Source organism: Rousettus aegyptiacus, unplaced genomic scaffold, assembly GCF_014176215.1.
Source record: "Rousettus aegyptiacus isolate mRouAeg1 unplaced genomic scaffold, mRouAeg1.p scaffold_m13_p_12, whole genome shotgun sequence".
Classification (NCBI taxonomy): Eukaryota; Metazoa; Chordata; class Mammalia; order Chiroptera; family Pteropodidae; genus Rousettus; species Rousettus aegyptiacus.
In genome coordinates, this window is record NW_023416287.1 from 64,953,830 (window position 1) to 64,978,920 (window position 25,091).

General features: G+C 33.0%; 1 protein-coding gene across 1 annotated transcript in view; it reads right to left on the reverse strand.

The window, feature by feature from the left end:
• The window catches only part of CCDC178 (coiled-coil domain containing 178), a 310,727-nt gene extending 295,721 nt beyond the window's left edge, over positions 1-15,006 (reverse strand). Inside the window, exons 1-4 of the mRNA XM_036229026.1 lie at positions 14,984-15,006; positions 14,730-14,854; positions 14,619-14,684; positions 3,275-3,364 (exon numbers count right to left, since the gene is read on the reverse strand). Of these exons, the coding sequence (XP_036084919.1) occupies positions 3,275-3,364; positions 14,619-14,684; positions 14,730-14,854; positions 14,984-15,006 (304 nt within the window). The remainder of the gene's footprint in view (positions 1-3,274; positions 3,365-14,618; positions 14,685-14,729; positions 14,855-14,983) is intronic.
• Positions 15,007-25,091: the final 10,085 nt, after the last annotated feature.

Below are 25,091 nucleotides of genomic sequence, written 5' to 3' on the forward strand. Positions count from 1 at the left end.
CTTCCCCAAAACCTCTATGTTTGACCCCCTTTAACCCATCTACCTCTCTTCTCCTCTCCCACCTCCTACCCTTTGGTAACCACTAGTCCATTGTCCATGTCCCTGAGTCTTTGTTTGTCCTGTTCATTTGTTGCTTTTAGGTTTACATCCCACATATAAGTGATTTTCTACTTTTTCAGTCTGGCTTATTTCGCTTAGCATGATTATCTTGAGATCCATCCACATTGTCACAAATGGCAGTATGTCATCTCTTCTTATGGCTGAGTAATATTTCATTGTATATATGTGCCACAGCTTCTTTAGCCAATCATCTATGGTAGAACACTTCGATTGCTTCCACGTCCTGGCCACTATGAATAATGCTGCTGTGAACATCGGTGTGCAAATATCTTTTTGGATATGGGTTTTCTTATCTTTGGGGTAAATACCCAGTAGAGGGATTGCTGGGTCATATAACAGCTCAATTCTTAGTTTTTTAAGGAACCTCCATACCGTTTTCCATAATGGCTGTACCAATTAGCAGTCCCACCAGCAGTGTATGAGGGTTCATTTTTCTCCGCATCCTCTCCAATATTTGTTATTACTTGTCTTGTTAATTAAAGCCATTCTAACAGGTGTGAGATGGTATCTCATTGTGGTTTTGATTTGCAAGCAATGCCTCCGATAAGGGCCTAATATCCAAAATATACAAAGAACTCATACGACTCAATAACAACAAAATTCAAATGATCCAATCAAAAAATGGGCAGATGACTTGAACAGACACTTCTCCCTAGAGGATATACAAATGGCCTACAAACATATGAAAAGATGCTCAACATCACTAGCTATTAGGGAAATGCAAACCAAGTACTTCTAAAAGTAACTCGTCTTTACTCTACTCAACCTCCTTTCCTTTCTTCTTTGTTCCCATTATCAAAGTGTGCAACAGTTAAATCATTGTTGAATCCTCTTTTCATTCAAGTTTCTATATCAATATATTACGAAATCTTAACAATTTGTTTACAATGTCTCCTTGCTTCTTTTCTTTCATAGCCACTGATCCTCTACAGACCAAGCCCTTATTAACTTAAGCCTGGACTATAATGATAAGGTAATCAGTCTCCATATTTCCTCTGTAACCAAACAAGTCTTGACAGCAGACTCATATTTCCAATCAAAAGATTTGGTTATGTAACACCATTACTCAAATATATATAGGAACACCAAAGACTAAGAAATAAAATTCACACTCTTGAATATGAAATTTAAAATGCTTTTTGATTGCACCTTGATAATTTCCAGCTTTATTTTAACTAATTATCTTTACATTTCAGAAGTCTTCCCTAAGCTTCAAAGTAACCTATTTTGACCATATTTTGTACTATTTCATCACTGTTATCTGACTCATCCTGTTCTTGCTTAAATATCCTCCTCATTTTTTGTTTCATACACATATTCATTCTTTAAGATTCAGTCCAAATCTGTCCTTAACAGTTCTATTAATCCTTAGAGGCCATAAATACTGGTGTTATTAAAAACACTGAAGGTAATTCTTGCCCATACTATTCATTTGTCATGTACTATTGTGATATTGTGGCTTATAATAAGTAATATTTGACCTTTGTCCTGTTCTTGGCAGAGTTCCTAAAACCCTTGGAATTTCCTAAGGAATGAAAGCATTAAAGGTGTCCTTCATTTTGTTAATGAGGTAACTTTTGGACCCCATCTAGGGGTAAGGGACTAGCTTCCAGGAATACTAACCATGCGTTTGGAGAACTAGAACTTTTCAGTCCCATCCCCAACCTCTGAGAAGAGAAGGGTTAGGGGCTGGATCAATCACTAATGGGTCAATGACTTAATTAAGTATGCCTATGTAACGAAACCTCCATAAAAACTCAAAAGGACAGAACAAAAGGGTTCAAAGAGCTTCTGGGTTGTTACACATATGGAGATTTGGGGAGAGTAGCAAGTTCTGAGACAGCATAGACGCTTTGTGCCCTCCTCATACATTGCCCTATGCATCTCTTCCATCTGGCTGTTTCTGAGTTATATCCTTTTATAATAAACCAATAACCTAGTAACATATCTCTGAGTTCTGCAAGTTAGAGTGGCAAATTAATCGAACCTAAAGGGAACCTAAACCTTCAATCTACAGTAATTGGTCAGGAGCACAGGTGATAACCTCGGTTTCCCACTGACATCTGAAGTGGCGGGTGAGATACTCTTGTAAAACTGGCCTTTAACCTGTGAAATCTGAGGTGTCTCCAGGTAGATGATGTCAGAATTGAATTGATTTGTAGGACGTCCAGCTGGTGTCCAAGAAGTGCTTGGAAACCCTATGCCCACACATTAAAATTGAGTACAGAAACTTTTCACTACATTTTGTCATCTCTGTTACTCTTCATAAACACTCTTTTCTATTATGCTGTTCTAATGAATAATATGTTATTATATTTTATTTGGCCTCAAGATTATATACTCCCTTTTTAAAGTATATCTGTACCCTAGCAACACGTCTATTCCAGTGTTTCGAATTTATTGGTTCATAAATCAATCATCTGATATTTTTAAAAGTTTGTCCCAAACTATGGCTCATAATTAACTGTAGCCAATAAACTTTAAGTCAGGACATTAAAATTCTAGTAAAGATTTCTACTGGACAGAAATGGATAAAGCATCAGAATGGCCACTTACCCCAATTTTATCCTGTCAAACTGAAAATCTCCAAAGCAGAAATTTACCAAAATGAAGATTAAAAAAATTTGATACAAAGTTCTCCACCAGAATTATCTAAGAAACAATAAGTATGAACCCCTATATAGTAAAAGTATACGTTTCCTCATCTCTTTCCATTTCTTTCCACATATAACATCTGAAACACTTTCAGAAATATTTTATAAATTCTCAATGAACAATTTTTTATTCTGCATTTCATGCCCCCCAAATATTAGTCCTTTTTCTTCTAAGAGACATATCTTCATTGAACTGGAAAGGTTCTAGCATCTGTCAGTCCTAGCATGATCAAGAACATTTTTATTTTAAAACTTCATACGTTTGTGAAATTGTAAATAATTCTCATGAACCAAATTGTAATTAACATAAGGTATGAATAAAATATACTACAATATTGTATTATTTAATATTCTACATTACTTTGTTAATTATTAATTGATATTTAAGGTTCATTTCTTTAAAAAACATAATAGTGACATCATAAACTAATGAATATATATATATATATATATATATAGTTTGTTTAGGTTACTATACAATTTATACATTCAATCCTTACCTTCAGTATTTGTCGTTTTATTTTCATGAACAATCTCAACAACTTCCTTAGGGTCACCAACCGGAACCAAAGATCGTGATGTGTTATTATCTTTTAAAAATAAAACAAAAATGTCTGTGAGCAATTGATGTAAGTTTTTAAAATAAGCAAACTAATGCACAAAACTATGTTATAAAAGTGTTGTCCTTGAAAAGGCAACCGTAATACAAATATTAACCAAAACCCACAGTAGAATATTTTTAGATATTTTCTGTTATTCAATTGGTTTAACTCTCACAAGAAGCTATTCAAAATATCATGCAGCTATTAAGAGCAAGCAGAGATCATCCAGAGGCACGTCACTAAAACGGTAGAGAGTAAGAGACCTCGGCCTCTATCCCCCTCAAAAAGCTCAATAATTAGACAGTTATCCACAAACAAAATTAGCTATGGAAGAGCTCAGAAGGCCACTTAAGAAACTTCAGCAACACAGTGGAACAAAAAATCTGAGAATAACCACACAGAGGGAAGGAAGCCAGCTTCGTTTGGCCTGCATCATCTGAACCCCCGCAGGTAGACACTGCTTAGTGCCAAGAGGGAACTCTCCAGCTTAAATAGTTCCCCTCACTGGGAAAGAGTGAGCAACCAGCTTCCCTACTCTTTGGGGCACTTCATAAAGGACCCACTTCACTTTCACCCCAACCAGAGACAAGCAAAGCTGAAGTATAGAAATGGCTGAGAACAGGGGAAAAAGCAGAGTTTACAAATATCAGTCATGCAGTGGAAGTGACTGTGGTTCCCAGTGGCCTGCTCTACAGAAAACCCGGCCAGCTTTGCTGGCAAAGTTGTCCTTAAGAAATGAAAGAAGAGAAATAGTTTCTCAGACAAAGAAGAGCTTAGGGAGTTTATCATCACTAGACCTGTCTTAAGAAATGAGTACTTCAAATTGAAATGAAAGGATACTCATCAGTAACATGAAACAAATGAAAATATAAAACTCACCAGTAAAAGTAACTATATAGTAAAATTTAGAATATTCAATACTATATTTATTAAGGTGGCATGTGAATTACTAGCTCTAGCATAAAGATTAAAGGGCAGAAACACTAACATAGCTATAGTTGCAATAATGTATTAATAAAGACAATATAAAATTATGTAAACTGTGACATCAAAAATGTAAAATGTGGGAGAAGGGAAAATAAAAGGTTAGAGTTTTTGCATGTGATCAAAGTTAGGTTGTTATCAGCTTAAAATAAACGATTATAGGTCTAAAACAATTTTTGCAAGCCTTATGGTAACTGCAAAGCAAAAACCTATAGTAGATTCACAAAAGAAAAAAGAAGGGTATCGGAGTATATCAACATGGAAAATCATTAATTCACAAAGAGCGAGAAAGAAACGAAAAACCAGCAGAAAGCAATCAACAAGATGGCATTAAATCTTTAAATCTTTAATAATCACTTTAAGTGTAAATTAAATTCTCCAATCAAAAGGCACAGAGAGGTTGAGTGGATAAAAAACAAGCTATTAGAAGACACTCATTCTGTTTTAAGGGCTCAAAGTGAAGGGATGGAAAGAGATATCAGGTAAATAGAAACCAAAAGAGATCACAGATAGCTATACTTATATCAAACAAAACAATCCCATTTACACTGTCATAAAAGAGTAAAATACTTAGGAATAAATTTAACCAAGAAAGTAAAAGATCTATACACTAAAAACTGTAAGACATTAATGAAAGAAACTGAAGAACATAAATAAATTGAAAGTCCCATATTCATGAATTAGAAGAGTAAATATTGTTAAAATGTCCATTCAATACAATCTTTATCAAAATTCCAATGGCATTTCTCACAGAAATAGAAAAAAACAATCCTAAAATTCTTATGGAATCACAAAAGACCCTAAAGAGCCAAAACACACTTCAGAAACAACAACAAATCTGAAGACATCACGCTTCCTTATTTCAAATTATATAACAAAGCTATACTAATAAAAACAGTATGTGGGCACCAGGCTCAACTGAATCCAAGGTCTGGCTGGTCCAAGGTCTGGCTGTAATCCAGGCCTGCGGTTAGGAATAAGACCCCAGATTTAGAATGTTATGTAAACATAATTCAGTTTATTGTATCACATATGTGTGGCTGAAGGCCACTATTGTACTCTGGTATGTGTGGAGCCATGTGGTCCTCTGGAGAGCAGAAGGGGAGCACAAGAGAGAGGAACAGAAGAAGTATGTGCAGTACCGCGTGCCCCATGCAATAGACTGCACTTCCCCCAACAGAACTGCACTCTACACAACATAGTTGGTGCCTGCCATTTCATTCTCATATCTGTCTCTTGTGCATTCTTCCAATTGGGTATCTCACCATCGAACCTTCCCTTCTCCATCAGTTCGATGTTGACACTTGGCATAGCCCGCATGATGAGTTTACCGCTGATAATTGGTGTAATCTGCGGGATGAGTTTACCTCAGACACAGTATTGTTGTGGAATGAAAACAGACACACAGATCAGTGCAACAGAATAGAAAACCTAGAAACCCATACATGCATGATCAATTAATATTTGACAAGGAAGCCAAGGATACTCTATGGGAAAAAGATAGTCTCTTCAATAAATGTATTGGGAAAACTGAAAATTCACATGCAAAAGAATGAAACTGGAGCCCTATCTTATACTACTCACAAAAATTAACTTGAAATGAATCAAGGAGTTCAACATAAGACCTGCAACCATAAAACTCTTAAATGAAAATATAGGGAAAAAGTTCCTTGAAATTAGTTTTGTTAAGGATCTTTAGGATAGGACACTGGAAGCACAATGGACTAAAATGAAAATCAGTAAGATGACATCAAGATAAAATGCTTCTAAAGAAGCAATCAACACAATGAAAAGACAACCTACAGAATGGGAGAAAATATTTGCCCACCATCTATCTGATGAGAGGTTAACATTCAAAACATATAAAGAACTCATACAACTCAATAGCATAAAAACAATTCAGTTAAAAAATGGGCAAAGCTCCTGCGCAAATATTTTTCCATACAAATGGAAACAAGACAAACAAATGGCCAATAAGTACATGAAAAGGCGCTCTACATCATTAATTATTAAGGAAATGCAAATCAAAACCACAATGAGATACCACTTTACACATGTTAGAATGGCTATTATCAAAAAGACAAGAGATAACAAATTTGTCAAGGGTTTGAAGAAAAGGGAAACTGTGCGCTTTTGGCAAGAATGTAAGTTTGTGGAGCTATTATGGAAAACAATGGAGGTTCTCCAAAAAAATTAAAAAGAGAACTGCCATGTGATCCAGTGATCCCATTTGAGGGTATTTATCCAAAAAAAATGAAATCACTATGTCAATGAGGTATCTGCATGTCCCTGTTCACTGCTGCACTATTCACAAGAGCCTAAACATGGAAATTACTAAGTCTCCACCTACAAATGCATGGATTAAAAAAAAAAAAATGTAGCTTATATATACGAAGGGGTGTTGTTCAGTCATAAAAAGGAAAAAAAGGAAATCTTGACATTTGCAACCTCATGGATGGACCCTGAGGACATTATATTAAATGAAATATGTCAGACAGAGAAAGACAAATGCAATATGATCTTACTTATACTTATCTAAAAAAGCTGAACTTGTAGAAGCAAACAGTGGACTTGGGTGTAGGGAATGAGATGTGGGTCAAAGGGTACAATCTTCCACTTGTAAGAAGAATAAGTTCTGGGGATTTAATGTACAACATGGTGATTATAATTAACTATACTATACCATATACAGATGGTCCCTGACATATAATTTTTCAATTTTACTATGGTGACAAACTGATAACACATTTAGCAGAAATCAGCTAAGTTAAACTATGATGTTCCATAGGTTAATTGCATTTTTGACTTGCAATATTTTCAGCTTACAATGGGTCTTTCAGGATGTAACCCATAATAAGTTAAGGAGTATCTGTAATTGAAAGTTGCTATGAGAGTAGATTTTAAATGTTCTCACTATAACAACAAAATGGCAACTATATAAACTGAAGGTTCAATAACCTTATAGTGGTCAACATTTCATAATATATATATGTATCAAATTATATTGTACATGTTAAACTTACACAGTGTTATATGTCAATTATATAACAATAAACTGGAAAATATAAAAATCTATAAATAAATGCAAACAGCAGATAGATAAACCATTATGTGCTGATATAGAATGTAGTCCAAGATATTAAGAGAAAAATAGCAAGACACAGATTTGTATGTATGTTTTGTCATCACTTTTTGTTATTTAAAAAGGAGGCAAGATGAAAAACTGAGATATTTGTAAATGCAAATAAAACAAACAGAATAAGAAACAAATCAAGGACTGATTACCTTTGGAAAGAAGGAGTGTAGAGACAGGAAATTTTAAATTTCATTTCATAATCCCTAAAGTGTTTAAAAATACTCAAATATATTAATATTTGTTTGAGTCTTATAGAGTTAAAATTTACTCAAATACAGCAACTCCACTTCGAAGCTTTTACTCAAGATAAATTGAAGTGTGGGTCCACAAGAAGATCATCCAAGAACATTTGTGATAACTTTAATCATGATAGCAGAAACTGGAAGCCTAATGTTCATCACTAGAAAAATAAATTTTTTAAAATACTGTACGGTCATGCAAGAATACAATGCAGAGCAGTAAAAATCAATTAGCTACTATACATATAGTAAAATTGGTAATCCTCACAAGACACACTGAGCAAAAATAATCAGAGAAAATAAAATGAATGTTGTATAATTTCATTATTATGAGGTTCAAGAAAAGAAAATAAACTATCATGATAAATATAAAAACAACAGTTGCCTATGGTAGGTGAAAACTTTATGGGTGAGAAAATATTTTCTATCTAGAATGGTATGGTGGCTCTAGATTTATCATGTATATATTTAACAAAATGCATTAAATTATTCATTTAAGACCTAAGCCTTTCACAGTATGTAATTGATAAAACAGAAAACATATTGTTTTGTTCTAATGACATTACAATATTTTGATAAATTATACATACATAAACATAAAATTTAAATGTTTGCAAACTAATGCTAATATTTAATAAGCATTACAAATAGGGTATTTATATTCTATCCTAAAACACTACTAAAGAATAAAATGAAACAAAAACAAATTCATAGCAAAAATATGCAAACATAAATGTGTTGAAAAAGTATAAAAGATGAAAAAGTGCAAAAAAAATAATTATTATAAAATATATGAATGATTTAAACTTACCTAAAAACAATATCTAAATAAAAATTATACACAAAAAAAAGTAAATAAAATATATACATTTTTTTCCTGAGAAAGAAAACTTGATGTGAACAAATTATGAAAGAACCTAGAACTTAAGCTAAACAGTTATTAACTCTTAAACTAAAAAGTTATTTTTTACAATTAAAGGTATAGTTAAATATTTATGTGTGTATATTAATATAGCGACATCACAGCAATGCATTTTTAACGCAAAGAAATTTTAGAGAAAAAATATAGGGAGAGATTTTAACTCATCATCATTTATCTATGACATATGTAGATCAGAATAAGCAAATTATGTATAGATATGATGAATTCAATATGATAAATTTGATACATATATAAATTAGGTATCTCAGGCAACAATATAACAACAAAAAAATTAACAAGTAGAAACTAGCTACATTAACCAATTTACAATTAGAAATTAGTCACATAAAATTAATTCAAAAGTACCTGGAAAATTTAATGTGCATTTCCAAATGACAAATGTGTCAAGGAATAAGTCCATGTCATAAGATAGGTAATAAAAAACGAAAACACTTTGTAAGAAAGCTTAATAAACCAAAAATCAACAGCATCGTAAGTCCATCAGGGAACTGAAGTCACAAAGCAACCTGACACCACAAAACCAGAGAGACAGAGGCAAATACAGGGAATCACAGCTTACTAGGAACAGAAGTTGCTGAAGCCAAGAATGGGTAGAAAAACTTAAATTATAATTGATAAACTGCTGGAGGGTGAGCGTCGACTAGCTTGAGAATTAAAAACTCTTGGGAATCAGGCTTGGTGCATCACTCATACTTTCATTAGTTTAATTTCCAGGAGTTTCACCAGGTATTCAAAGTAAACAGTGGAGAAATATTCTTTCCCGTTTTCAGGAGGAGGAGGGGCAAAGTAACTATTTTGAATTATGCCCAGCATAAAAAAAATAACCATTTTCAAAATGTCTATGTGCTATGCCCCGAGTGTTCTGTTTTCCATCTGCTCTCAAGGAAAATTACTTTAACAGAGCCTAACTGATGTGGGAAAGGGAAATACCCAACTCCAGATCCCTCTAGCCTTCTAGTCACTCTTAAGATGGAAGAAGACTGAGAAGCATAGCATAACATTATGCATTTGTCAAAACCCATAGAAAAATACTACATAAAAAAAGAAATCCTAATGTAAAATGGACTTAAGTTCATAGTAATGTATCAATATGGTTCATCAACTGTAACAAATGTACAACACTAATGAAAGATGTTAATAATACTTGAAACTGTGAGGGGGTAGACAGTGAATATGTTGGAAATTTTATACTATTTGCTAATTTTCTGTAAACCTGAAACTACTCTAACAATTAAATTTTATTAATTAAAAAAAAATCAACAGGAATTATCCCTGAGGAAATCCGGATTTTGGACTTACCAAAGACTTTGTATCAGCTATTTTAAGTATGTTTAATAATTTTTTAAAGTATGAGAATGAAATCAAATAGAGAATATCGGTAAAAAGATAAAATGTAAAAGGAACCAAGTTGATATTATGAAGTTGAAAAGTATAATAAATGAAATGAAAAATTCACTACAGAGGCTCCATAGCTGCTTTGAATAGGCACAGAAAGAATCAATGAATTTTAAAACAGTTCAGCTGGCATTATCCAGTCTAAGGAACAAATGATAATAGTGAAGCAAAATGAATAGGGTCTCAGAGACCTGTGGGACAACATTAAGCATATCGTCATATGCATGATAGAAGTCTGAGAAAGAGAGGGGAGAAAAAGGAGTAGAAAAACTATTTTAGGAAGCAAATATTCCAACTGTGATGATAAACATTAATTTATACATCCAGTAAGCTCAAGGAACTCCAAGTAGAATGAACAAAATTAGACACATCGTAACAGTGAAAAGGAAAAGAATTTTAAAAATGGCAAGAGGCAAGCAATGAATTACTCACAAGAAATAATTAGTAAAATCAAAAGGTGATTTAGGAATAGAAACTGTGGAGCCAGAAGGCAATGGAATGACATTTTTAAATGCTGAATTAAAAAACAACAACAACAACAATCAAAACTTTTAATCTGCAAAACTACTATCTTTCAAAAATGAAGAAAAAATTAAAGCATTTACAGGTAAACAAACACTAACAGGTTTTCACTATCAGACAGGCCTACAAAAATAAAAGGAGTTATTCAGGTTCAAATGAAAATAGTAACTTGAACCACATTAAGGAATAACATACTACTACGAGTAAAGGTAACTACATAATAAGTACTAGTTAAATATAAAAGACAATATAAACATACTTTTTGTTTGTAACTTTTTTCTCTTATTTGATTTCAAAAACAACTTTAGAAAGCAATAATCTGAAATTTACAGTGGTGGAAACAAATGTATAAAGACAATTAGTAACAATAACAGAAGGAAAGGTAAAATAGAGGTAAAGTTCATGTGTAATATTGAAGTTACATTATTATCAATCTGAGATTGTTATAAATTATGATGTTAATTGTAACCTCCAAGATAAACACTAAGAAAAATTCAAAAAGATATAGTAAGATAGATGACAAGGAAATTAATTGGTACATTAAAAAATGTCTTTTTACTGAATGGAGGGAAAAAGGAAAAGACACAAAACATCCAGAAAAAAAACTAAGTGGCAGATTTAAATGGTACTTTTAACTAATTATGCTAAAGATAAATGGATTAAACTCTCTAATCAAAAGTCTAACATTGGTGGAATTCAAAGACACACTGTAGATTACAAGACAAAAATAATATGAAGTGAAAGGATGTTAAAGATATAACAGACAAACAGTGTAAAAAAGAGTGCTGAGACTTAGAGTAGACATACTAATATCAGATGAAACAGACTTTAAGAAAAAAAATTATTACTAAAGGACATTTTATAATGATAAAAGGGTAATTTTATAATGATAAAAGGGTCAATCCATCAGGAAGCTATAACCATTCTGAACATATACAAATTTAGAGCCTCAAAATACATAAAGTAAAAGCTGACAAAGTGCCCACGTTAGATAATGGACATGACAATAAGAAAGTAAATAGTAGACTTGAAAACACCATAAACCAACTGAGTCTAAAAAACAAATATAGAATATTTCACCAACAAGAGAAAAAAATATATTGTTCTCAAGTTCACAGGGAACATTCTCCATAATAAAGCATATAATAAGCCATAAACAAGCCTCAATGTCTTCTAAAGAGTTGAAATCATATGAAGTTATGTCCTCAGACCAACACAGTAAAAATAGAAATCGATGACCACAGAAAATTTTGGAAATTCTTGAACATGTTAATTTTAAACACAACTCTAAATAAACAACAGGCCAAAAAAGAAATCACAAGGTAAATTAAAAAATACTTCAAGATGAATGAAAATAAAAATAAGACATACCTAAATTTAGTGAAATCAATGCTCAGAGGGAAATTTATAGCTGTATATACCTACATTTTAAAAGAAGAACTTAAATTAATAACCTAGTCTCCCATCCTAAGAAAAAAAGAGCAATCTAAGTGCAAAGGCAGCAGAGAGGAATGAAATAATAAATATTAGAATAGAGACAAATGAAATGAAGAGCAAAACCTTAGAGAACCAGAAGGTGGGTCTTTAAGATTACCAAGGTTGACAAAATTTTACCTTGACTAACCCAGAGGGGAAAAAAACCCCAATATGCTCAAAATACTGAAACCAAGAATGAAAGAGGGATATTACTAACGACCTTACAGAAAGGCTTATAAGAGAATACTATAAACAATATTATGCCAATAAATTAGATAACCTAGCTAAAGAAGGCAAATTCCTAGAAAGCAACAAACTATAAACATTAACTTGAGAAAAATAAAAGAGAATCTGAATAGAACCATAACAAGAATTTAGTAAGAAAAAATCCTCCCACAAAGTCCTTGACCAAATGGTTTCATCGGTGAATATCACCAAAAATTTAAAGAATTAACACTGATGCTTCACAAATTTTGCCCCCAAAAAAGAACACTTGCCAACTCATACTATGAACCCCATATTTCTCTGACACCAAAACCAAAGACATGGCAAGAAAATAAAATTATACACAAAATACTCCTTATGAACATGGATACAAAAATCCTCACAAAATATTAAGAAACAAATTCAGTAAAACATAAAAAGTATTACACACCCTGTCCAAATGAGATTTATCCCAGAAATGTTTCAACATATGAAAATCAATCATCATAACACACCATACTAAGGAAGAAATCACACAATCATTTCAATAGATACAAAAGAAGTACTTGACAAAATTTAATCTCATGAAATTAAATTAAAATTTAATTCATGATAAAAACAGGCATCGAAATAGAACTAGAAAGAAACTTCCTCAGCATGACAAAAGACCTTTGTGAAAAATCCACAGCTAACACATTTTGTGGTAAAAAATGAAAGTTTTCCCCTAAGATCAGGAAAAAGACAAGCATATTTACACTTAGCCAGTTTTACTCAATATTGTTCTGGAGAGTCAAGCCAGAGGTAATGAGATTCAAGAAACAGAAATAAAGACATCCAAAAATAAAATTAAATAAAAGGCATCAAAAAGAATATAATACTAATGAATAAATTTAATGAGTATAAGACTTGTTGACTAAAATCAATAAAAATTATTGAAAAAATTAAAGATCCAAATAAATAGAAAGATATCTTGTATTAATAGATTGGAAGAAATAATCTTAAAATGTCAGAACTCTTCAAATTGATCTACAGATTCAGTGCAATTCCTATCAAATTCCACAAGCTTTTTTTTTTTTAAGAAATTGTCAAATTGATCCTAAAATTCACATGGAACTGTAAGGAACCCAGATTAGCCAAAATAATCTTGAAAAAGAAAAATGAAATTGAAGGAATCGCACATCTTGACTTCAAAAATTAACTACAAATCTATAATAATCACAGTGTGGTACTGGCATAAGGACAGGCATGTAGATCAATGAAATGTAACTGAGAGTCTTAAAATAAACCCATGTTTATAGTGTTATTTTTTACAAGAGTGCTAAGACTCTTCAATAAGAAGTCTTTTTTTCAACAAACAATGGGATATATATATAAGGATGAATTTTCACTCCTACCTCAAACCATATATAAAAATTAACTCAAAATGGATTATAGTCTTAAATGCAAGAGTCTAAACAATAAAACTTAGAGGAAAATACTCAGAGTAAATATTTGTGACCTTGGATTAGGCAATAATTTCTTTGCTATGACATCAAAGTAACAGGCAATTTTTAAAATTAGATAAATTGGTTTCCTTAAAATAAAAATTTTGGTATCCAAAGGACACCAACAAAGTGAAACTACAACTACTATGAGCAAAAGCATTTGCAAATTACATCTGATAAATGTCTAGTGTCTGAAACATATAAATAATTCTTGCAACTAAAAATAACTCAATTTTAAAACAGGCAAAAAATTTGAATACAAGTTTCTCCAAAGATATACAAATGGCTAGTATTTAAAGATCTTCCTCATCATTAGTCATCAGTGAAATGCAAATCAAAACCAGAATGAGATGCTATTTCACACCAAAATGGCGTGGGTAATAGAGTTAAAAACACAAAAACAGAATATAACAATGGTTGCCAAGGGTGTGGAAAACTGGAACCCTCATATATTCCTATTTGAAATATAAACTATTGCAGCTGCTGCAACAAAGTTTTGGCAATTAATCGGAAAGTCAAACATCAAGTTTCCAAAAGACCCAGCATTCCAGTCCAAAGCATATACCCAATAGAAATGAAAACAGATGTCCACAAAATAACTTGTACTCAACTATTTATAACATTTTTCATAATAGCCCCAAAGTGGAAACAACTCAAATATCCACCTACTGCTAAATATATAAACAATATGTGGAATATTATTCATCCATAAAAAAGAACTTTGACAAAATTCTAGTTTAAAAGTGGACACAAAAGCCAACTATTTTGTTAATTCATTTATATGAAATGTCCAAAACGGTGTCCCATCTAGCATGCCCCAACGACCTACTAAGTCTCTGCTTAGCGGTACTCCTATTACCTCTGAAATGTGGAAATAAGTATGGAAAGAAACAACTTCGGCGTTTACATTGCGCGACGGCACCAACTCGCCCCGGAGCATGTCAGGCGGGGCATCGTGCCCGCACAAAACTCGCGAGATTGCGTAAGGCTCTTGGGAAGCTTTGTGGCAGAGGGGGAACCTCCGCCTGGCGCGGGTGCGGCTCCAGCGCCGCGCCTAGTCCTGCCTGAGGCGGCGGAGGATTCCTGAAGGGCTGCCTACATTTTGTCCAGGAAGTTGTTCAGGGATGGGTCGCAATCCTTCAGACCTTTATGCCACGATCTGTCTAGGCAGGTGGTGGTTGTCGAAGATGTCTTGAGCAGGAGGCTCTGCCAGCAGTCACATACTGGGGGAAGGCCTGGCCACCCATGTGGAGCCTCAGCTCCCTGGTGAAGCCAAAGGGCTCGTTGACGAGCAGGCCTTCATTTCAAACATGGGAGTGCCAGCCGCCTGGGACTCCTTAAAGATGTGGCCTTGCTGCTCCCTGTTTAGAACATTAGCTGCCACCCACCACGTGTTCCGGACATTGGATCTCCACATCTTCCATGAGCCCAGCACTAGCGATCAGCACACTGGCATAGTTGTGGCGCCTGGCGGGGCTCTGGGTATGATCTGGATGGTGGCATGTGCAATGTCAAATCATGGATTGCTCCAGTCACCCCGGCACGTTCTCCTTGCACAGTGCCCCACTGGAAGGTGGCCACCACGCTGTCCTTGATGCTGTTAGTGAGGATGTTGGAGCAGGTGCCTGCAGCCCAAAGCACCAGATCCTGTGGGCCTAGGCAACATGGCGCTCGTACTTCTTCACCAGGTAGGTAGTGGCCCGATGTCCCTGGCTAAACCGTTGGCAGAGAGCTGCGCCTTCCTTAAATGTGCTTGTTGGGGGAGTTGGGTAGCAGAACACAATCCACCAAATGATTGCAGGATTGCAGGTGAGGTCTCAAGCAGATCTCCAGGTGCAGCAATGTTGTGCTCCCCAGCTCCTGGATGATACACTGAACTGTGGGGTCCGACTTGGCCAGCCGCTTCAGCCCTTCCGCCAGCTTGGGCAGGTCAGCTGTTTTCTTGGCCTCCACTAGCCGACCAGGGCTTACACTGAACTTCATCACCCGCATGTTGTGAGCGTGCTTATAAGTGATATTGGTACCAGTCTTCAGGAGATGCTACCAGGCCCAGGAAGTTCTCACAAGGCAGGTAGATTTGTGGTTGCCAGGGGCTGGGTGGAGGGGGAATGGGGAGTGACTGCTAATATAGGGCTTCTTATAGGGGTTACGAAGGTGTTCTAGAATTAGAGAATTGTGATGGTAGCACAACTTTGTGGTTATATAAAATCGCTGAATTATATATACGCTTTAAAGGGGTGAAATTTTATGGCATGTGAGCTATAACTCAGTTTTTTGAAGTTAAACACAGTAGAACTTATAATGGCATTTAGTAAAACTACATGCTGAGCAAATCTCTACTTCATGTGAGTCTGATTTGATAATCCAATTATTTTTTTTATGTCTACTATATGTCAAGGGAAATTTGTAGCTTTAAATAATTAGTGATCCAAGCATTCAAATAAGAATACGTGGGGGGAGGTAGGGAGACAAAGAGAATAGAAGAAAGAGAAGGTAATATCTGAAATTAATAAAAATATAAAGTAAACCAACAATAACCAAAAAATAAAAACCTAGAGATAATTTTAAAGGTCAGAAATTACCACTTTGAAAAATTTAGCACAAATGACTACATCTGGCATAACTGACCAAGACAAAAGAGAACAGAAGAAACAAACAATATTATGAACATAAATGGAATAAGTGCATACAGATATAAAAGTAAAAGATACTATTAATAATATTGCATGAATTCAATTAAAATTTAACCAAGTAAACAAGTTTTTAAGAGAAAAAATTAAAAATTGAAATAGTAAATTAAAATTAAATAGAAAGTAAATAGTCCTATAACCAATAAATATTTTGTATCAATAGTTTCATATCTCCCTAAAAATTAAGATGGAAGTTCAGCCAAACATTCAAGAAAAATAATTAAAATATTACATTCTTTTTTTTAAGAGAATTGGAAATAAAGCAATAGCTGTGAATTCAGTGGCAAGGTTATAAACACTATCAACAGCAGACGAGAACAAGTTAAGAAAACAGGCACCGATACTCAAGAGCACAGATGTTTCCATTATTAAAAGCCTAAATAAATTACTACCAACCAGATCCAGTAACATATTATAAGAAAATAAAACAAAATAAGTTAAATTTGTCCCAGGAATGAAGTTTAACAATTGAAAATCCATTTATGCAACTCATTAAATTTAATGATTCAAGAATAAAGAAGAAGAAAATAATCGCAGAGGTTTCAATAGATGTCAAGAAAACATTCATAAAATTCAATATATGTTCACAATTTATAATGTATTATAAAAAATGATTTCTAAAAACATCATATTTAATGGTGAAACACTAAAAGCCTCATTTTAAAAGGAGCAGGAAGATAATTGTGCACATTTTTATTGCTTCCATTTAACAGGGTACTAAAAGATATAGACTAAAATAGAAGAAAGAAGTGATGAAACTATAATTGGAAGAAAGTAAAAATTAAAACTTTTCAGATGATCTCACTAATATTAGTAAATAAGAATTAAAATTGTAATATGAGATTAAATAAATAAAACTAACATGAATATTAACATAAATATATATGTAAAACTAAGTGTGATTTGGGAGAGGTAAGAGAACACAGGGTATTATTTTTTAATATGGATTATGAGCACACAGATATTTAATTTTATCATTATACTTCACATATGTTACAGGTGTTTTTACATGTATGAAACATTTAATATTTTTACATGTAAGGACATTAGTCTATAAAAAGTAGTCTCTGTTATATCGAAAAGATACATTATGAAAATAAATAGAAAAACTAACACAGTATCAGTATCAATACAAATTTTTTTAAAAAGGCAATGCCATGAAATGCAGTTTTGTATTTAGGGAAAATATTGCCTGAAAATCAAAGCATTACAGATGGTAAGTTTGTAAAAGATACTGTTAATTGTAATAGAAATTCTTATCTCAGAGCTAATCATTTGTAAACATGAGTCATCTGAAAATAATGTTGATCAGCAAGTTTAAGATATGGCTGTAACTGTATAGAGCAATTTGAGAAAGCTTAATAATTTGTTTTACATTTATTTCAGCTGAGAACAAAGAATAATCATCTGATTTTCTACATTTATTTATAGTATAATAAGAATTTTGATGTATCTTTGATGCTGAGAATTATTATGTTGAATATTGTCTGGTAGAAATTAATAAATAAGAGCTCACACATGTTTCTGTGATGTTACGGACAGAGTTAATGACACACATTTTAAAAGGTTGGTATATAATTAGGTACGTTATCCAGCAAGGATTGCTTTGAGCATAAAAGTTTAAAATCTGTGAAGGCATTGTAATAAACACTAAGGTCTCTATAGTTTCAACATAGATATCTCAAAGTTTTGCTTGTTGAGATGAATGTTCTCTGTAGTAGTTAGTTGTTTTACATAGAGGATGAGGAGCTTAATGAAGGAATGAAGCCAAGGAGATATCAAAGTGATAATCATGATTTATGCCAGCATTTCAAATATTAGTTCTAATGTCATCTAAATGGAAATATCCTAAACTTAACTAACCAAACACATTTCAAAAGACAATTTATTAACCAGATTATTTCCCCAATATGTCTTATTTTCCCAACCAGGCATATTTTCTATTCCATATGCATTTATGGAAATAATCTATATCATAGAATACTTAAAATTCACTAAATAATGTGGTATATTTTTATCTGACTGTGTGTATCTTTTCATTGCACAGATTGAAGACATGTGACCTGTCATGTTAAACATGATTAACTTTCTCCTGATATACCACACACAAGAGCTTTTGCTTGCAAACCAGTATGGACTGGTCACTTTCTATTCCAATACTAAATAAATAGACTTTGTCAGGAAAATCACTAGCTCAGCTCTCCAAAGTGTTGAAAAAACTATTAGTTTTTAATTAAGATTATAATCAATCCAAAAACTGTCAATAGTCCTATTTAAACATGAGCTATGCATAAGTGTGATTTGATTACCCTATCTCCAAATTGTGTGTTTGGGAAAATTGTTTTAAGTGAATAACTTGGTTCATTTTGTTCATTAGAGATTGAAGTCAGTTTCCAGAAATGAAAACTTTTGCTTAAACTTCACTACACAAACTGTAAAAATGAAATAAAATTATTTTTAATTAATATTGGTAGAATGAATAAAAAGCTGAGAACCAATGTCATTGAAATATTCTGAAAGTAAATATAAGTACTAAAATCCTATCCAAGATTAATACTCCTATATGAAATTTGTTGTTCAGTATCCTCAATGATATTTGCAATTACTAAATAACTGCTTTCTTTTATAACTCTAAATAAGATTGTGGTAACTTGATTGCAATAATAGCACCAATAATTTTCTTCCTCAAGTGTTCACTTTCCTTTGCTACGTGACTTTGTAGCATCTACCATCAAGAGGTGGAGTCTAATCCCTTGCCCCTTGATCTAAGATCATCCTGGTTAATAAAATGTAGCCAAAACGGTAGTATGCCAGTTTTGAGCCCTGGCCTCAAAAGGCCTTGTGAGTTTCTGTTCACTGGATTAAGCATTGAAATCAGACTGCTGGTGGAGTATGAGAGACAACCTGGTGTGGAGCTACATCAGCCATTTCATGAGCCAAGCCCCTAAGTCTGTATAAGAGCCCACTCCAAATGAGCTCCATCAGTAATGGTACTTAGTTGATGTGTGCTTCCTGCAGATTCATGAGTAAGCTGTCCTGAGCCCATGTGAGATGAATAGAACGACCCAACACAAGTGAGCTAAAATGAATGTTTATCCTATTATACATCTGTATTTTTGTGGTGGTTGTTACATAGCATTAATGCAGCAAAGGATAACTGATAACAAAGACTGTCTGTGTATTATTCCCAGTTAAAGTACTGCAGGCAAAATTCTATACCAAGGATTGGCAGTTTTTCAGTAAAGGGGGCCAGATAGTAAAAATTTTAGGTTTTGTGGGCCACACGCATTTTCTGTTTCATATTCCTCTTTGTTTTGTTTCCTTTGTTTCTTTTTACACCCCTTTACAAATGTAAAAAAACATTCTTAGCTTCCAGGCTGTACAAAAAAAGGGCTGCTGTCCCATGGGCTATGTAATTTTCTGACCTCTGTTCCATATCATGGGAAAGACATGATATTTTTAACATGATGCAGAATAAAAGATGTCAGGGCTCAGGATGCAAAACAATGCAATAAATCTAATACAGTTTTTAAAATAGAATTATACAAGTATTTTCCATTTTTAATTTTGCCCATTTAACTTCGATAGTGTGCAGGTAAAATTTCAATAACCAGCTGTCGGATGGTGGTAAATACCAATTTCAAGCAATCAATGGAGTGGAGTTGAGAAGAGTGGTATACAGTTAGCTCACATTAGCCAGTAAGAACTGACTCCAGCACACCATTGTTGTACTACCTACCTATAGTACTGCCTATACCATCGTTCAGTAGTGATTGTAAAAGATATTGATTACAGTCGTGACAGTGGATTTTTCATAAACTGACTCATTCCTTTCACTTACCTGACCTTCCTGGTCCCAGTAAATTTTGGTTTTGTGACCCCTGGTCCTGGAAAAGACTACTACTGTCTTTGCAGCTGCATTCTTCTGAGATTGACTTGAATAGCATTTACCTATGACTTAATTTCACAGAAAATCACTTAAAGATAAACTTACCTTTCTTGTTTTCATCACTTCCAGTAAGAGAACAGGAAATTGTCATATTTTCAGGCATGTTTATTTATAGTATTGTGAAACCTAATTAGAAAGGAAAATATTTAAATATAAACCAATATTGATTCATGGTATTTAATTACACTAAAAATTAACAATTCAAGAACTTATCCAAATACCTTTCTAATATACAATATAGATATGTAAAAGTCAGTACTAGCTTATCTTTAAAATGTAAGGAAATTCAACAATGTACCCTTTCTCCTACAAGGATTATTATGATCCTATTTAGGAACACCAAGTATAAAAATCCTCCTTAAAGAGGGATCTTTGATTCGCTGCTTTGCTAGTAACTTATATAGACACTTGGCCTGAATACTAGATAATTTGACAGTCATAATTGTAACTGTGGGCTCAAAGCCCTAGGGGATTTCGGAACCTACAATATTTCATTTTACATGATAAAGTTAAACCTTGCAACTCGCCTCTTATTTACTTTCCTTCAGTTCCTTTTTTAGACATTTTATTATGGAGAAATTCAAATATATACAAAGGTAGAGAGAAAAGTATAATGGGCCTTTATGTGTCCATTAGCCAATCTGAACAATTACCAACTTGAGGCCAATCTGAATTCTATACATTCAATTAATGTCCTATTTAAGCTATTGTTGATCATAATTAAGCAAATCTCAGATATCATAGTATTGCATTTGCAAATATTTCAAGAATTTTTTAAACATAAGCATATCAATAATGTAATTAAAATAATAACAGTCTTAATATCACTAAACATACAGTCAATGTTTACAATTTTACTGTCTCATTTTTTTTCCTATTTTGGAAAAAATTTTTGAAATAATGTATGTAAGCATAGCATTTAATTGAGATGTCTTTTAATTCTTTTTAAATATGAGGTTTTTTTTTTTCATCTACAGTTTACCTATGTAGAAATCAAATAGAGTTTTCCACATTGCCGACCTCACATATTATTTTAACAAGTTCCTCTGCTCCCTATATTTCCTCTAAGTTGGTATTTATTAGACATTTAAACTACTGAATGGAAAGACAACAATTCTATGACAAAACTAATGGCTACCTCTTTTAATTTGTAGACCTTAAACATTACAAAATTTGGAAATTAGAAATAGGATAGTTCAGTTTTTTATTTTAAAAATCAGAGAGAACTAACTGAAATTCATTTAGTGTAAAAAGACTACTTAGGGAAGAGTGCCATGAAAGAAAATCCTGGATCGAAGTACAATGCTTTTTCGAATGAACCAGTTTAGTTCATCAAGACCAACTTATTAAAGGAAAGGAAGCTATAGAAGAAAGCCTAATTAAATTTTACTTTCTATCAATATTAATTTTTTTTTAATTCAGTGAAGATTGTAGTTGAAACATACAATCCTATTTCCTCTTCTACACAAAATTACTGGAAAAATGTAATAAAAAGAAGAAAACTAATTGTTCCGAGAATGTAGAACTGGGTAAATGGAAAATGCTTTTACGAACTACTACTAATAGAAATCTGGTTAAAACATATTTTATAAATCTTTGTAAAAACATCTGAGAACTAACAAGGTAATAATGAATGCCCTGGGTCAAGACCTGGTAGAAGACAAAAATCTAGAGAGGTGGGCAATATCTAACCAGGAAGAGCTGACAAAAATGTAAAGTTCCTCAAGCAGGAATGAGCTGAGCAGTAATTGTAAAGAATTATTAACAGTAATTGTAAAGAATTATTAACTCTAGAACCAGTCCTAAAGTAAAAATGTAAATTAACAATAATGGAAAAGTCTGTAGCATTTCAGCTGACACTCATTGGGAAACATTCTATCTTCTTATCCTCCCCGGGGCTGGGGGAGGGGCAGTGCTGATCTCTTCCACCTGAAGTCCTCAGGTGTTTTCATCACCATTACAAACTAATTGGTTAACTTGTCAGTAGGGTAAAATTGCAGGTCTTTCACAGGTCTTGCCAGAGGGCTGATCGTTCAATTTTCAATCATTTTGATAGTCAGTTGAGGTAATGTGTTAGCTTGAAATCAGCCACAGTGGGTCAATTTACACCATAGAAATCAGCAAATGTCACAAATTAGGTTTTATTTTTGTTTTTGTCTTGAGATGTGGTTGTTAAACATTTGTCAACACACTACTATCAAAGATTCCTGAGAAGATAGGAGGTGAGCTGCATCCTTATGGAATATAAAGCTACTAGAAGAGAGGATTAGAGAATTGGAGATAAGGTGACTGAATGGGGCTAGGTTATCAATGCTGGAATGGGTTCCACTAAGTCAGAGAACAATGAATAAATAATTTGATTCTAGAAATGGTATTATGAAGAAGAATAGAGAGTCCTAAGAATGGAATTAATGATAGGCAAGAAAGTATTAATTTTAGGCTATAAAGTTTTGACAGCAATTGTTTCAAACCTTGTATCTTAAACTCTGTTTCCAACTTCTCCCTTCTGAAAAATATCACCTTCTACTTCACAAAGTAGAAGGAATCATATTTAAATTTTAATTCCCTTTCACCAAACCCACAAACCAGACATATCTGTGCTCTTCATGGCCTTGTTCTGTTCTAACAATGTAGAGGTATCCCTCTCCTTGTTTCTTTTATCCTTCTACTTGTGCTAAGGAGCTCATAACATCCTCCCTCTTGATTTATTACTTCCAGTTATAATTATAAGATTTTTATCTTACTAGAACTCTCTTTCGTGCTTTTTTCTTAATCATTTCTTTTGGCATTCATGAAACTGCATCTTTATTTTCAACCCCTTTGCAATAAATGGAAATGCCTTTCTTTCCATTGCTATGTGTGCTTATGAAAACCACTTCATCATAGCATCCTCTTCACTCTCTGTCCACTTACTCTATTTTCTTCTAATAAGTCATACTTACTTAATATTGTATTATATTTTTATAATCTTTCCCTTTCCTTTTTCCATTTAAATTCAAGGTCTGTGTTGTTCACTGCTGTAGTCCTAACATCTACAGTAGCACCATTAAATACAAAATTCTACGGTGGCGAAAAGTTTCCAATTCTGTGCTGTTCAAAATGGTAGGCACTACACTAGTCACATGGTCACTTGGAATCACTATGGATCACTTGAAATGTGACTAATGTAAACAAGGAATACATTTTTAATTTTATTTTACTTTAATTAATTTAAATTTAAATAGCCATGTATGGCTAGTGTCTTGTCTATTGGACAGCATAGATCTATCATATAGCATGGGTTCAGTAGTCTTGTTGAAAATTAAAGGATGCATGAATGAAAACACATTTAAAAATGTAATTCCTGTTGTCAGTTTATAATCCTACAGATTTAGCTTGGGACTGCCACCTTCCCCTCTGTCTATTCAAGCTTCCTGGCATCAGTTCTGTTATTCGGTTTTCTTTTGGAATTCTTACTTGTTTCCATACTTGAATACCATTTTTTCATCACTCTCAAATTGGCATCTCAGCAAATCACTATATTCCTCAAATTTTGTTTGCTTCCTCATTGCCAAAACAAACTTTCTGAGCTATTAGTGTTTCTGGACAGAAAATCCTCTCACTTTACCCATTTTCTCTCATTATTGTATTTTTAATTGTTTTAAATATTCTTATTGTGAATTATTGTGTAGCAATAAAAAACAACCTTATATCCTACAATGCAGCCTGAGAAATAAATGGTTAATAATAACATTCAAATTCCAATATATTGCTCAGTGGTCACATTTCCCTTCCTCCTTCACCAGAAATGACAAGCTTCAAACATATAATCCTCATGCTGTGTTTATTTTCATTACATATGCATCTCAAAACAATATACTGTATATTCTTGGTTTAAAATTTTACGACCTTACTCCACAATCATTCTACAACTTCTTTTTCCTTTAGTACATTTTTTTAGATTTATTTATGTTGTTACATAGCTGTATTTCATTCTTTTACATATAGAATTCCAGTGTTTTAGTATACAGTATACATTTTGGTTGTTTTGAAATTTTCCCCTATTGTAATTAAGTCAGCTATAAAAATTGTATACTTTTCCTAGAGTATCTGTAGGGTATACACAAAGGGAAATATATGCTGGGTTGTATTCATTTATTGTTGTTTTTAAAAAAATCTTCATCAGTTGTTAGTCTTTCATTATAAATATGCATTACAAAGTCCTTCTCCAAACTTATTCCACTATTTTTATTTGAAAAAAATAATTACTTTTAATGGAAATAAGCATATAAATCAATTTAAGTCACTAATTGCCCAAATCCACAAACAATATCAAAACTCTGTAGTTAGACAACTTAGAAAACTTATTACCAACACCCACAAAGATTAGAGTCTTAAAGTCAATGATAATAAGTACCATCTACTTTTCTAAAACTTAAATTATAGGTTTTATCTTTGTAAAATGCTGGGGCTTTTTATCCATGTTATTTTAATGGCTTTGATAAGGCTACTTTCTTGTTCTTTCATATACCATGAAAATATTAAGCAACTTTAGTCTATCTTACACCATTTCAGTAGCCATGATTCCTTCACACATTCTTTCCAACAGAGCGAAAAAATACTGCTATTCTAATAATTATGAAAATATTTATTTGTTAACTCTTACTGAATTTATCTATAGTTCAGCTGATTTACTTTATTATAATCTAAATGT